This window comes from Hyla sarda, chromosome 2 (assembly GCF_029499605.1).
Source record: "Hyla sarda isolate aHylSar1 chromosome 2, aHylSar1.hap1, whole genome shotgun sequence".
In the NCBI taxonomy this organism is placed as follows: domain Eukaryota; kingdom Metazoa; phylum Chordata; class Amphibia; order Anura; family Hylidae; genus Hyla; species Hyla sarda.
Genome location: NC_079190.1, coordinates 32,805,745 through 32,820,547, shown reverse-complemented (window position 1 = coordinate 32,820,547; position 14,803 = coordinate 32,805,745). Strand labels below are relative to the sequence as shown.

General features: G+C 49.1%; 1 protein-coding gene across 3 annotated transcripts in view; it reads right to left on the bottom strand.

Annotated features, from left to right (window-relative positions):
* Window positions 1–14,803, bottom strand: part of AMOTL1 (angiomotin like 1) — a 164,162-nt gene that overhangs the window by 133,068 nt on the left and 16,291 nt on the right. For all 3 annotated transcript variants that reach the window (XR_008889487.1, XM_056561506.1, XM_056561505.1), the window contains exon 2: window positions 3,129–3,240. Coding sequence is in view for 2 of the 3 variants with exons in the window: in XM_056561506.1 (XP_056417481.1) it covers window positions 3,129–3,207 (79 nt within the window). In the remaining variant the exon portion in view is untranslated. The remainder of the gene's footprint in view (window positions 1–3,128; window positions 3,241–14,803) is intronic.

The following is a 14,803-nucleotide window of genomic DNA, read 5'->3' as shown; positions in this document are numbered from 1 at the left end:
TAGTCACTTCCCCTGCACTCCCTGGCCGGATCTTGTTGCCTTAGTGCCTAGTGAAAGCGTTCCCTTGTCTGTTCCTAGCCCGTGTTCCTGACCTCCTGCCGTTGCCCCTGACTACGATCCTTGCTGCCTGCCTCGACCTTCTGCTACGTCCGACCTTGCTTCTGCCTACTCCCTTGTACCGCGCCTATATTCAGCATCTTCAGCAGCCAGAGAGGTAAGCCGTTGCTAGTGGATACGACCTGGTCACTACCGCCGCAGCAAGACCATCCCGCTTTGCGGCGGGCTCTGGTGAAAACCTGTAGTGGCTTAGAACCGGTCCACTAGCACGGTCCTCTCCATCCCTCTCTGGCACAGAGGATCCACTACCTGCCAGCCGGCATCGTGACAGTAGATCCGGCCATGGATCCCGCTGAAGTTCCTCTGTCAGTTGTCGCTGACCTCACCACGGTGGCCGCCCAGCAAGCCCGACTGATCGCCCTTCTAACCCGTCAGCTGTCGGAAATGTCCACCATTTCGCACCAACTTCAGTCGCAACTTCTCCAGCAATCTTCTCCTCCGCCAGCTCCTGCACCTCCTCCGCAGCGAGTGGCCACTCCTAGCCTCTGCCTGTCCTTGCCGGACAAATTTAATGGGGACTCTAAGTATTGCCGTGGCTTTCTTTCGCAATGTTCCCAGCACTTGGAGATGATGTCGGACCAGTTTCCTACTGAAAGGTCTAAGGTGGCTTTCGTAGTCAGCCTTCTGTCTGGAAAAGCCCTGTCATGGGCCGCACCGCTCTGGGACCGCAATGACCCCGTCACTGCCTCTGTACACTCCTTCTTCTCGGAAATTCGAAGTGTCTTTGAGGAACCTGCCCGAGCTTCTTCAGCCGAGATTGCCCTGCTGAACCTGGCCCAGGGTGTTTCTTCCGTTGGCGAGTACGCCATTCAGTTCCGTACTCTTGCTTACGAGTTGTCTTGGAATAGTGAGGTTCTCTGCGCGACCTTTAAAAAAGGCCTATCCAGCAACATTAAAGATGTTCTGGCCGCACGAGAGACTCCTGCTGACCTACATGAACTCATTCACCTTGCCACTCGCATTGACATGCGTTCTTCCGGATGGCGTCTGGAGCTCCGCCTGGATATGGACTTTGTTCGCACGAAGCGTTTTTTCTCTCCGGCTCCTCTCCCCTCTGGTCCTCTGCAATCTGTTCCTGTGCTTCCCGCCGCGGAGGCTATGCAAGTTGACCGGTCTTGCTTGACACCTCAAGAGAGGACACTACGCCGCATGGAGAATCTTTGCCTGTACTATGCCGGTACCGAACTCTTCCTGAAGGATTGTCCTATCCGTCCTCCCCGCCTGGAAAGACGTACGCTGACTCCGCACAAAGGTGACACAGTTCTTGATGTCAACTCTGCTTCTCCACGCCTTACTGTGCCTGTGCGGATATCTGCCTCTACCTTCTCCTTCTCTACTATGCTCTTCTTGGATTCCGGATCTGCAGGAAAATTTTTTTTGGCCTCTCTCATCAACAGGTTCTACGTTCCTGTGACCAGTCTCGCCAGACCCCTCTACATCTATTGTTTTTACAATAAAAGATTGGACTGTCTCGTACGTTTCCACACAGAACCCCTCCTAATTTGCATCGGACCTCATCACGAAAAAATTGAGTTTTTCTTTCTCAGGTTCTTTGGCCCCAAGAAGAGGGGGAGACCCAAGGGGGGGGGGTACTGTTACGCCGAGCGCTCCGGGTCCCCGTTCCTCCCCGGAGCGCTCGCCTCATCTTCGTTGTTGCAGCGCCCCGGTCAGATCCACTGACCGGGTGCGCTGCGGTCCCGCCTTCAGCCGGGGTGTGATTCGCGATGCGGGTAGCGCCCGCTCGCGATGCGCACCCCGGTCCCCGTACCTGACTCGCTCTCCCTCGGTCCTGTCCCGGCGCGCGCGGCCCCGCTCCCTAGGGCGCGCGCGCGCCGGGTCTCTGCGATTTAAAGGGCCAGTGCACCAATGATGGTGCCTGGCCCAATCTTCCCAATTAGCTTAATTGGCTCCCTCCTGTGCACTTCCCTATATCTAGTCACTTCCCCTGCACTCCCTGGCCGGATCTTGTTGCCTTAGTGCCTAGTGAAAGCGTTCCCTTGTCTGTTCCTAGCCCGTGTTCCTGACCTCCTGCCGTTGCCCCTGACTACGATCCTTGCTGCCTGCCTCGACCTTCTGCTACGTCCGACCTTGCTTCTGCCTACTCCCTTGTACCGCGCCTATATTCAGCATCTTCAGCAGCCAGAGAGGTAAGCCGTTGCTAGTGGATACGACCTGGTCACTACCGCCGCAGCAAGACCATCCCGCTTTGCGGCGGGCTCTGGTGAAAACCTGTAGTGGCTTAGAACCGGTCCACTAGCACGGTCCTCTCCATCCCTCTCTGGCACAGAGGATCCACTACCTGCCAGCCGGCATCGTGACAATAGCGAACTTCGCTCCATGCCGGTTGACTGGCAATGCGGGGCGGATGCTCGTGACGTCACGGCCATGCCCCACTCGTGACGTCTCGACCACACCCCCTGAATGCAAGTCTATGGGAGGGGGCGTGACGCCCCCTCCCATAGACTTGCATTCAGGGGGTGTGGTCGTGGCATCACGAGCCTCCTGCATTGCTCCCGTGGCTTTAAATGAAGGCCGGATGCAGCAGGGAGACCCTTGCTAGGGGAGGAGTACCCCTTATGGAGACCAGACCGGACATTTATACTTTTATGGAGACTCCACCAGATCTTCACAGTCTTACATGGACACCACCAGATCCTCACAGTTTTGTGGAGATGCACCCAAAACTCTTCTGGTTTCTAGCAACCGGAGGGGGGAGAAAATGCCTCAGACCAGGGTTGGACTGGCCCAGCAGAGTATTCTTGGTGGTCATGGGCACTACAAAACCCATAAGGATTAAAAGTTACATCAAACATTAGATGATATTTCACAAATATCTCATTGAACTGAGTTTCCTGGAGTCCTCCACCTGAGGAACCATAAAAATCCCATTGAAAACTCCAACGAGGAGGCTAACACGTAGTTCCCACTGTTGTATATCAGCATATAAATGATCATATCTAAAATGTATGTGAATGCAACACAATTCTTATGGGTAATTCCAGAAGCCATACCTCGTCTTGATCCCATACGGTGAACCATTCCCATGTGCTGTGTTCTGCCCATTTCATCCTGTAGCCATCTCTCATCCATGTTCCCACAAAAACACGATTGTTGTTATGGCACCTAAAGAAATGAAAGAAATTACCTTAACTTATTGAGTGCCCAAAATCTCCTTGGCATCGTATGGGTTGTTTTGTATTGGAACGGCTTCCTACAGGGTTTTATTGCAGTACAGGGGAGGGAGAAGAGGCTGGAGGCCCATATATATGTGAGCACTTACTGAAATGGGAATCGCCTGCAAACACATATTGTTCATATGTTCAAGGATATATTAAGCAATTACCTTAATGTTATTTCCCAAATATAATGTTATTGCCCCTCTGGAATATGAAGAGGCAGTGCTAAAATGAAAGTAAATGGCATAGGAAATGGGTGCAGTGTGAATGACAATGAAACTGCGGGATCCAAATCACCGTACAGATGGCGCATTGTGATTAGCAATCTAGGTGGATCTTATCCTAAAAGAAGTTACAAAAACAAATACAACCCATATGTTTGATAAGGTTCTATACGAGTTATGGGGGGGGGGGGGGATGAATTATAAATTACGTTTATTGCTACCTGGAGTGTTTTGATGTGGTGAGAAGGTGCGGAGGCCGCAGTAGAACTTTTAAGGGTCTCAAATGTCCTTCTGCAACAATGTGATGGCAGGAATACAAACTGTACATGATTATTGGGGAGGGGGTCCTATTATAGATTTTGTATTTGTATGATGAGAAATGGAGGAGGGCTGTACACCAGACCGGGCGTACTGCCCCTGCCCTGCAGCCTGTTCCTGCCCAGTTGACACATGTAGTAACTCTGCTGCCACCTACAGTGCTGAGCCTCTCGCTGCACCTTCTGTCACCCTCCTCCTGCAGCACCTCAGGTTACTCTCCCTCTTATTGTTCCTCCTGTCACCCTCCCTCATCACCTTCCCTCCTGCTGCACCTCCTGTCACTGTCCTCCTGCTCCATCTAGTGTTCCTCCCTCCTGCTGCTTCTCCGATCACCCTCCATACTGCTGCTCCTCCTTTCACCATCCCTACTGTTTACCCTCCTGCTGCTTTTCCTGTCACCCTCCCTCCTGCTGCCCCTCCTGTCACCCTCCTTCTGCTCCTCCTGTCACCCTACTGTTGTACCTCCTGCTGCTTTTCCTGTCACCCTCCTTCTGCTCCTCCTGTCACCCTCCTTCACTGCAGTTGCTCCCCCCCTCCACAAATGTGAAAAAAGTTTTTAAAAAAGTATTCACTCTAATAAAAATTCAAATCACCCCCTTTTCCCATTTTCCAAATTAAAAAAATAAATAAAATAAAACTCATTTGACCAAACTATATAAATCATCACATAAACATTAATGAAAAAAAATTCTAAACACCAAAATGATTTTTGTTCACATCCCAGGAACAAACAAAAAAGTGACCAAAAAGTCAATACTACGCAAAAGTGGTATTGATAAAACTACAGCTTACAGCACAAAAACTGAAAGGAAAAAGGAAAAAAAAAAAAGTTCATATATTTTTTTTTTAAACTGGCTCCTTGATTCAAAGCTAATTTGTCAAGCCCTGCATAAGGGATCCAAGGCCTGCGTCTACACCCACAGATACCAGCGATGTGAATAATAAAACCAAGACACAAAGTAACCACAAAATAAACAATCCGCAATGTATTTCTCAACCACGTCTGTATAAAAGAAAAAATAAATAAATAAAAAGCTATTTTTTGCTGTGGCTGCAGGATGTTCTCCTTCCTTCTATAGCTCATTACCTGAATTTAATTGCCCAGGAAGCAGCTCGTCCTGTTCACTAAAGGTCAAAAAGCCAACTAGTCGGAGGTCGTGTCCCCCCTGACAATAGACGCCTTTGATTTCAAGTACAGAGCACAGGAATGGAGTGAAATATGAGCAGAGCTATAGGATAGTCACCATGAGGGGGCTCACAACTATGGTGGAGCAGAGCTATAGTGTGGTCACTATGAGGGGGACTCAAACCTATGGTGGAGGAGAGCTATGGCATAATCACTATGAGGGTAGCTCAAAACTATGGTGGAGGAGAGCTATAGGATGGTCACTATGAGGGGGATTCAAACCTATGGTGGAGGAGAGCTATGGGATGGTCACTATGAGGAGGACTCACAACTATGGTGGAGCAGAGCTATAGGATGGTCACTATGAGGGGGAACTCACAACTATGGTGGAGCAGAGCTATGGGATGGTCACTATGAGGGGGAACTCACAACTATGGTGGAGTAGAGCTATAGGATGGTCACTATGAAGGGGGGGGCTCACAACTATGGTGGAGGAGAGCTATAGGATGGTCTCTATGAGGGGGACTCACAACTGTAGTGGAGCAGAGCTATAGGATGGTCACTATGAGGGGGACTCACAACTATACTGGAGCAGAGCTATGGGATGGTCACTATGAAGGGGGGACTCACAACTATGGTGAAGCAGAGCTATGGGATGTTCTCTATGAGGGGGACTCACAACTATGGTGGAGCAGAGCTATGGGATGGTCACTATGAGGAGGACTCACAACTATGGTGGAGCAGAGCTATGGGATGGTCACTATGAGGGGGACTCAAAACTATACTGGAGCAGAGCTATGGGATGGTCACTATGAGGCGGACTCACAACTATACTGGAGCAGAGCTATGGGATGATAACTATGAGGGGGACTCACAACTATGGCGGAGCAGAGCTATAGGTTGGGCACTATGAAGGGGACTCAAAACTATGGTGGAGCAGAGCTATGGGATGGTTACTATGAGGAGGACTCACAACTATGGTGGAGCAGAGCTACGGGATGGTCACTATGAGGCGGGCTCACAACTTTACTGGAGCAGAGCTATGGGATGGTCACTATGAGGGGGACTCACAACTATACTGGAGCAGAGATATGGGATGGTCACTATGAGGCGGACTCACAACTATACTGGAGCAGAGCTATGGGATGGTAACTATGAGGGGGACTCACAAATATGGTGGAGCAGAGCTGTAGGATGGTCACTATGATGGGGACTCCGAACTATGGTGGTGCTTATGCACTGCTCAAAAAAATAAAGGGAACACTAAGATAACATATCCTAATCGTATGAAATCCTTTCGTCTTTACATAGTTGAATCTGCTCTCACCAAAAAAACACACAACAATTATCAATGGAAATCAAATTTATCAACCCATGGAGGTCTGGATATGGAGTCACACTCAAAATCAAAGTGGAAAACCCCACTACAGGCTGATCCAACTTTATGTAATGTCCTTAAAACAAGTCAAAATGAGGCCCAGTAGTGTGTGTGGCCTCCACGTGCCTGTATGACCTCCCTACAACGCCTGGGCATGCTCCTGATGAGGTGGCGGTCTCCTGAGGGATGTCCTCCCAGACCTGGACTAAAGCATCTGCCAACTCCTGGACAATCTGTGGTGCAACGTGGCGTTGGTGGATGGAGCGAGACATGATGTCCCAGATGTGCTCAATCGGATTCAGGTCTGGGGAAGGGGCGGGCCAGTCCATAACATCAATGCCTTCCTCTTGCAGAAACTGGTGACACACTTCAGCCAAATAAGATCTAGCATTGTCATATGGTCTCACAAGGGGTCTGAGGATCTCATCTCGGTACCTAATGGCAGTCAGGCTACCTCTGGCAAGCACATGGAGGGCTGTGCGGCCCCCCAAAGAAATGCCACCCCACACCATTACTGACCCACCGCCAAACCGGTCATGCTGGAGGATGTTGCAAGCAGCAGAACTTTCTCCACGGCGTCTCCAGACTCTGTCACGTCTGTCACATGTGTGCAGTGTGAACCTACTTTCATCTGTGAAGAGCACAGGGCGCTAGTGGCAAATTTGCCAGTCTTGGTGTTCTCTGGCAAATGCCAAACGTCCTGCACGGTGTTGGGCTGTAAGCACAACCCCCACCTGTCGACGTCGGGCCCTTATACCACCCTCATGGAGTCTGTTTCTGACCGTTTGAGTGGACACATGCACATTCGTGGTCTGCTGGAGGTCATTTTGCAGGGCTCTGGCAGTGCTCTTCCTGCTTCTCCTTGCACAAAGGTGGAGGTAGCAGTCCTGCTGCTGTGTTGTTGCCCTTCTACGGTCTCCTCCACGTCTCCTGATGTACTGGCCTGTCTTCTGGTAGCGCCTCCATGCTCTGGACACTATGCTGACAGACACAGGAAACCTACTTTCCACAGCTCCCACTGATTTGCCATCCAGGATGAGCTGCACTACTTGAGCCAGTTGTGTGGGTTGTAGACTCAATTTCATGCTACCACTAGAGTGAAAGCTCCGCCAGCATTCGAAAGTGACCAAAACATCAGCCATGAAGCATAGGAACTGAGAAGTGGTCTGTGGTCACCACCTGTAGAAACGTTCCTTTATTGGGGGTTGTCTTGCTAATTGCCTATGATTTCCAACAGTTTTCTGTTCCATTTGCACAACAGCATGTGACATTTATTGTCAATCAGTGTTGCTTCCTGAGTGGATAGTGGGATTTCACAGAAGTGTCATTGACTTGGAGTTACATTGTGTTGGTTAAGTGTTCCCTTTATTTTTTTGAGCAGTGTATTAATATTGGATCAGCCTCTCCCTCCTGCTGCTCCTTCAGTCACCCTCCATCCTGCTGCTTATCCTGTCACCCTCTCTCATTCCACACCTCTGGTCACTCTCCCTTCTGCTGCACCTCCTGGCACCCTTCATCCCGCTGCACCTTCTGTCACCTTCCCTCCTGCTGCACCTTCTGTCACCTTCCCACCTGCTGCACCTTCTGTCACCTTCCCTCCTGCTGCACCTTCTGCCACCCTCCCTCCTGCTGCACCTTCTGTCACCTTCCCTCCTGCTGCACCTTCTGTCACATTCCCACCTGCAGCACCTTCTGTCACCTTACCTCCTGCTGCACCTTCTGTCACCTTCCCACCTGCTGCACCTTCTGTCACCTTCCCTCCTGCTGCACCTTCTGTCACCTTCCCTACTGCTGCACCTTCTGTCACCTTCCCACCTGCTGCACCTTCTGTCACCTTCCCACCTGCTGCACCTTCTGTCACCTTCCCTCCTGCTGCACCTTCTGTCACCTTCCCACCTGCTGCACCTTCTGTCACCTTCCCTCCTGCTGCACCTTCTGTCACCTTCCCTCCTGCTGCACCTTCTGTCACCTTCCCACCTGCAGCACCTTCTGTCACCTTCCCTCCTGCTGCACCTTCTGTCACCTTCCCACCTGCAGAACCTTCTGTCACCTTTCTTCCTGCTGCACCTTCTGTCAGCTTCCCTCCTGCTGCACCTTCCTTCCTGCTGCACCTTCTGTCACCTTCCCTCCTGTTGCACCTCCTGTCACCTTCCCTCCTGCTACACCTCCTGTCACCTTCCCTCCTGCTGCACCTTCTGTCACCCTCCCTCCTGCTGCACATCCTGTCACCTTCCCTCCTGCTGTACCTTCTGTCACCCTCCCTCCTGCTGCACCTTCTATCACCCTCCCTCTTGCTCCACCTTCCTTCCTGCTGTACCTTCTGTCACCCTCCCTCCTGCTGCACCTTCTGTCACCTTCCCTCCTGCTGCACCTTCTGTCACCCTCCCTCCTGCTGCACCTTCTGTCACCCTCCCTCCTGCTGCACATTCTGTCACCTTCCCTCCTGCTGTACCTTCTCTCTCTCTCCCTCCTGCTGCACCTTCTGTCACCTTCCTTCCTGCTGCACCTTCTGTCACCCTCCCTCCTGCTGCACCTTCTGTCACCTTCCCTCCTGCTGCACCTTCTGTCACCTTCCCTCCTGCTGCACCTTCTGTCACCCTCCCTCCTGCTGCACCTTCTGTCACCTTCCTTCCTGCTGCACCTTCTGTCAACTTCCCTCCTGCACCACCTTGCTTCCTACTGCACCTTCTGTCATCCTCCCTCCTGCGGCACCTTCTGTCATACTCCCTCCCGCTGCACCTTCTGTCACTTTCCCTCCTGCTGCACCTTCTGTCACCTTCCCTCCTGCTCCCCCTTCTGCCACCATTTGTCCTGGTGTACATCCTATTGCTCCGCCAGTCACCCCCTGACCTGCTGCACCTTCAGTCACCCTCTCTTCTGCTGCACATCCTGCTGCACCTCATATCAGAAGGTTTTTGTCACCTAAGAACAGTTTTGTGATATTTGGGTCTAATGTTACAGAAGCTATACTACAGCTGACGCCCGCATTAGGTCCACCTGATGAAGAGGATAGTTCTTTTTCGAAATGCGTGGTCCTATCTGTTCCCAATAAATCTTTTACTGTTTTATATGTCTGTTTATATTTAGTACACCTATAATGCAGTTAGGTCTTTGAGTATTAGAAGATTACACTGTGCAACTCCAGAGTCACATACCCCTTCTCACAATCACTGGGGGGGGGGGGGGGGTCCATGAGCTCAAAACCTCAACAATCATAGCAAAATGCCACCAAAGAATACCCCTTGTATGCATAGAACACTATTTTAGTTATACTGGCTTACTTCACTGTAATAGACTCATCCGTTACCCACAGGATCCTACAGGATATCCCTGTGAACACTTCTAACAGTATTAGGTTACACAACAAGAACCTGTGCACACCCTCCATTAGCACCTGGGCACAGGCAGGGGCACGTCTCCCTGTAAGCTAAGCCCTGAATGCTGGCGAGGCACCGCCGGATAAACAAAGGGAGCACAAAATGTGTGGCTGTGCGCTTTGTGCACACAATGTGATGCTTTCATACCACATTCCAATCCTAATGCAAACATCTACTGAATCACGTTCTTTATTGTGGAAAAAAGCAACAACTGATATAAAGATAGCAAAACTGCATCACATATAGAGGTCAAAAATACTACACATAGCGCTTAGAATCAAAAAGCATTATATGTATTTCTTCATAACATCTGTATAGTGAACAGGATTTTCTCAGGTATATCCATAAAGTTGAATGGCTAGATGGTGTTTTCCAACCAGGATGCCTCCAGCTGTTGCAAAACTACACCTTCCAGCATGGCCAGACAGCACAAGACGTACTATATTGGTACATTGGTTATGGGTACAGTATGGCAGCTTAAAGGGGTAGTCCAGTGGTGAAAACTTATCCCCTATCCTAAGGATAGGGGATAAGTTTGAGATCGCGGGGGGGTCCGACCGCTGGGGCCCCCTGCGATCTCTCTGTACGGGGGCCAGGCTCTCCGGCCAGATAGCGGGTGTCGACCTCCGCACGAAGCGGCGGCTGACACGCCCCCTCAATACATCTCTATGGCAGAGCCGGAGATTGCCGAAGGCAGCGCTTCGGCTTTGCCATAGAGTTGTATTGAGGGGGCGTGTCGGCCGTCGCTTCGTGCGGAGGTCGACACGCCCCCTTCCCGCGGGCTGTCGGGGCTCCGTACAGGAGATCGCAGGGGGCCCCAGTGGTCGGACCCCCCCGCGATCTGCAACTTATCCCCTATCCTGAGGATAGGGGATAAGTTGTTCACCACTGGGTCACCACTGGACTACTCCTTTAATTTCTATATACTGCAGGCTGACATTAGCACATGTGCATCTATGCAAGTGTGTACACTATGTAAGGTGGAGCACCACACGAGCCCTGTTTTTACCTAATCCTGCTTCCGATGAATTTCTGACCACTGCCCTCCGCTTCCGCAACGTGTGTTTCGCTCCCGCCTGCTCCTTCAGTGTGTTGTGTCCAAGCCTGCCTGTCCACTCCCACAAACAATGTCACAGCTTTTAGAGAGAGCCCCCCTTGTGCCATTTCATCATTCACAGTGACATTTCATCTACCCCTTGTGCCATTTTATCGCCCCCTTGGACCATTTCATTATTCTTTGTGCCATTTCCTCACCCCTTGAGCCATTTAATCCACCCTTTGAGCTGCCATTTCCACACCCCTTCAGCGGTTTTATCACCCCCTTGAACCATTTACTCCAGGGCTCAGAGCCTCAGTGGGCCAGGTCTATCTCTCTCGGACTCTCGCGGCTGTGATGTGTTGCTGGGAGGAAGTGATAGGATGTGATGATGTCTTCCTCCCAGAGTCATACACAACTCCGCTGGCCTGGGCGGGAGCATGATCACAACCCCGAGCCAGTCTGCCGATGCACTGAGGTTTGCGGGTCTGTGCAGGATGTAGTGGGACCAGCTGTATGTTCTGTGACCGCCCACTCTTACCCACTTAAAGGGGTACGCCGGTGGAAACATTATAAGGGGCTGTATACTACAGAGGAAATGCTTTTCTTTTTGGATTTCTCTTCTGTCACGACCACAGTGCTCTCTGCTGACCTCTGCTGTCCATTTTAGGAACTGTCCAGAGCAGCATATGTTTGCTATGGAGATTTTCTCCTACTCTGGACAGTTCCTAAAATGGACAGAGATGTCAGCAGAGAGCACTGTGCTCGTGATGTCAGCAGAGAGCTCTGTGTTTCCAAAAAGAATAGAATTTCCTCTGTAGTATTCAGCAGCTAATAAGTACTGGAAGGATTAGGATTTTTTAATAGAAGCCATTTACAAATCTGTTTAACTTTCTGGCACCAGCTGATAAAAAAAAAAAAAAGAAAAAGAAAAAAGTTTTCCACCAGAGTACCCCTTTAACCGGATCGGCTGGGGACCAGGACTGCAGAGATGCGTGGGCACTCAGAGGCGAACACCGGGAGTTTTCGCGCAAGGTGCGCTTCTTCCGGCCTTGAGGCTGGAAGAAGCGCACCTTGCGCGAAAACTGCCTCTGTTCGCCTCTGAGTGCCCAAACATCACTGCAGTCCTGGTCTCTGGTCGATCCATTTAGGAGCTTCGAGTCTGACGCCTGAGGGTGAGTGTAGGATATTCCCGTATACTTCACTTGTTTATTTCATACTAGTATTCAGTATTGCTGTAAAACCCTTTAACACCTGCACTGGAGAAGGCAATGAAAAGAGTGGTATAAAATCCAGCGCACTGTGACAACTCAATACGCCATGATCTGGACTTGCTGGATTACTAGATTTTCCAGGTCATGAAACACCAGAATGTGGGACCTTTTTCATTGCTTTGCTTTTGGCATGAAGCAGCATTTGCACTTTTTGTTCAGTGTTGTATAGAGTCAGGATTTGCATTACAGAGACTGGAATATCTGATGGAAAACCTTACACAGAGCCACACGTTTCACGCTCGCTGTTTATTTGGCCATGTTTAGCCAGCGCTGAAAGCTTACGGCATGAACATGTCTCTGCCTGCGCCCAGGTGTTAAGTGAGGGCGTCCACCGTTGCTTGTGTAACGTAAAACTGTCAGGACAGCTAAGGTGAATAAGGTGACATAGAAAATGTCTGAAAAATGGAGCAATAGGGATAATTTACACATTTTGATTTAAAGGGGCCCTCCACTGAAAAACAATTTTTTTTAAATCAACTGGTGCCAGAAAGTTAAACAGATTTGTAAATGACTTCTATTAAAAAATCTTAATCCTTCTAGTGCTTATAAGCTTCTGCATGCTCCACAGGAAGTTCTTTTCTTTTTGGACTTCCTTTCTGTCTGACCACAGAGTTCTCTGCTGACACCTCTGTCCATTTTAGGAACTGTCCAGAGTAGGAGCAAATCCTCATAGCAAACCTCTCCTGCTCTGGACAGTTCCTGACATGGACAGAGGTGTCAGCAGAGAGCACTGTGGTCAGACAGAAAGGAAATTAAAAAAGAAAAGAACTTCCCGTAGAGCATACAGAAGCTGATAAGTACTGGGAGGATTAAGATTTTTTAATAGAAGTAATTTACAATTCTGTTTAACTTTCTGTCATCAGTTGATTTAATACAAAATGTTTTCCAGTGGAGTACCCCTTTAAAAAAGCTTCCCCACCTTGAGGGAAACACACGTCTCTGAGACATTGGGTGTAGAGATGGTCATACAATTTGAATGTCTCTCTCTCTCTCTCTCTCCGATTTCCTATACACATGAACTTTCGGCCCGGTCAAACGTTCATGTGTCCTCTATAGAGAGGTGAGGGGTGAGCCATAGTCAGACAGCTTTGGCAGCAGCTTAGCTCTGTGAGAACAAAAGGGTCAGGTAGTTGAAATCCAACATGCCCAACCATTCTCTTCCCAACATCATCTGTCAAATCTTGATATTCTACCGGGTCTCACTCCTAAGACCCACTGCGATCACAAGTTACAGCCGGGAGAAATGCACAACAGTACACCTCACTCCTCGACTGTCAATCAAATCTAACCTTTTCTCTGCATAAGTCTATACATTGAAAACGTCAGATTTTCTTGGTCAACATATCGAAAGCTGTTATAAATGACACGAACACCTCATTAACCTAGAGACAGTTTGATGGCTTCATTTTATGAACCTTGGGTTGGTTTCTCATCTTCTTTCCATGACCCTTGGGGTTGATTCCTCCTTCTCTTTCTGTGAAAATTGAGTTGATTCCCAACCTCCTTTTATGACCCTTGGGTTGGTTCCCAATTTTCTTTCCATGAGTTTTGGTTCCTGATATAGGTTTACACAACCCCTTTAAGTTACAGAAGCATCCAACCTAGCCTGGGCCACCCTTCACTAGAATCTACATACAAGCTTCATGGTATGTGCGGCCTTGTTTAAAGAGTACCTCTCATGATCCTGATAAATGTTATAATCCTCCCAGTTCACTACGCCCTCTTGATAAACCACCCCCTGTCTTTATTTTTATAATTTTTTTTTAGTTTTCTACTTTGATATTGCTCTGTATTTTTTGCTCAGTCCAAGTCAGATTCACAGACTGGGAAGGGACGTTCCCCAGCAGGCGTGACATCATCTGAAGCCATACAGGGGAGAACTTCCTCCCTCACATTGCTACATACAGCCGAGAGCAGCTCAGTATGAGATGGGCTGTGATTGGCTAAGGCCGCTAACACCCCCACGATCTCTCTGAACTCTACTATACACTCAATACACTGTGCTGAGTTGAGCTCCCACCTACATTTCCTGACTTTTGTCTCTTCCAGGTTGCTACAGGAGACAATTTTGCATGCTGGACTGCCGGCAGGACCAGAAGGAGGACCCCTGGTGGCCAAACTTTTGGGGATTAATTTAACACATAAAGTGACTAAATTGCATTAAGAAGTATATTAGAAAGGTAATTCAAATAGACATAATAAATGTAATTACTAATGACAGACACACTATAAACTCTGTTTCTCTTTACTGTGTGTCTTCCCCATTATATTGATATTTTGTCCAGATTTTGGCTTTCTAGTTTTAAACTCAAGGTTGTCCTTTCAGCTTTCCATCTGTAATCTCTGATACGTCCTTGGACTGTGACTACTATCATGTCTGCCAACTATAGATTCTCACAACCTGCTTCTTTACTCAGGCCACGTTAACGATCATCTTGCAAGCGTCAACCGCTAAAGATGATGGGAAACTTCAATCTGGGACTTCCTTTGTAGGAACGACTTCACGTCCTAGCAAAGTTGAGGGTAAAAATTAAAGATTCTACAGGCTAAGTATCAATAACATACTCTTAGACTGGATCCCATTCATTTTATCATCTCCTTGGAGTGGCAAAGTTGATTGGACACTTAGGCCTTCAAGTACTGGCTAAGAAGACTGTAGAACTGTGTAAGTGAATTTTGAGAGTAGAGAAATCTATCCTTCATAGAATCTGTTCTTCCACACAGCTCTATTAATTCTTTTGGTGCCCTATTGTATGATAGGTAGACCATGTATTTCC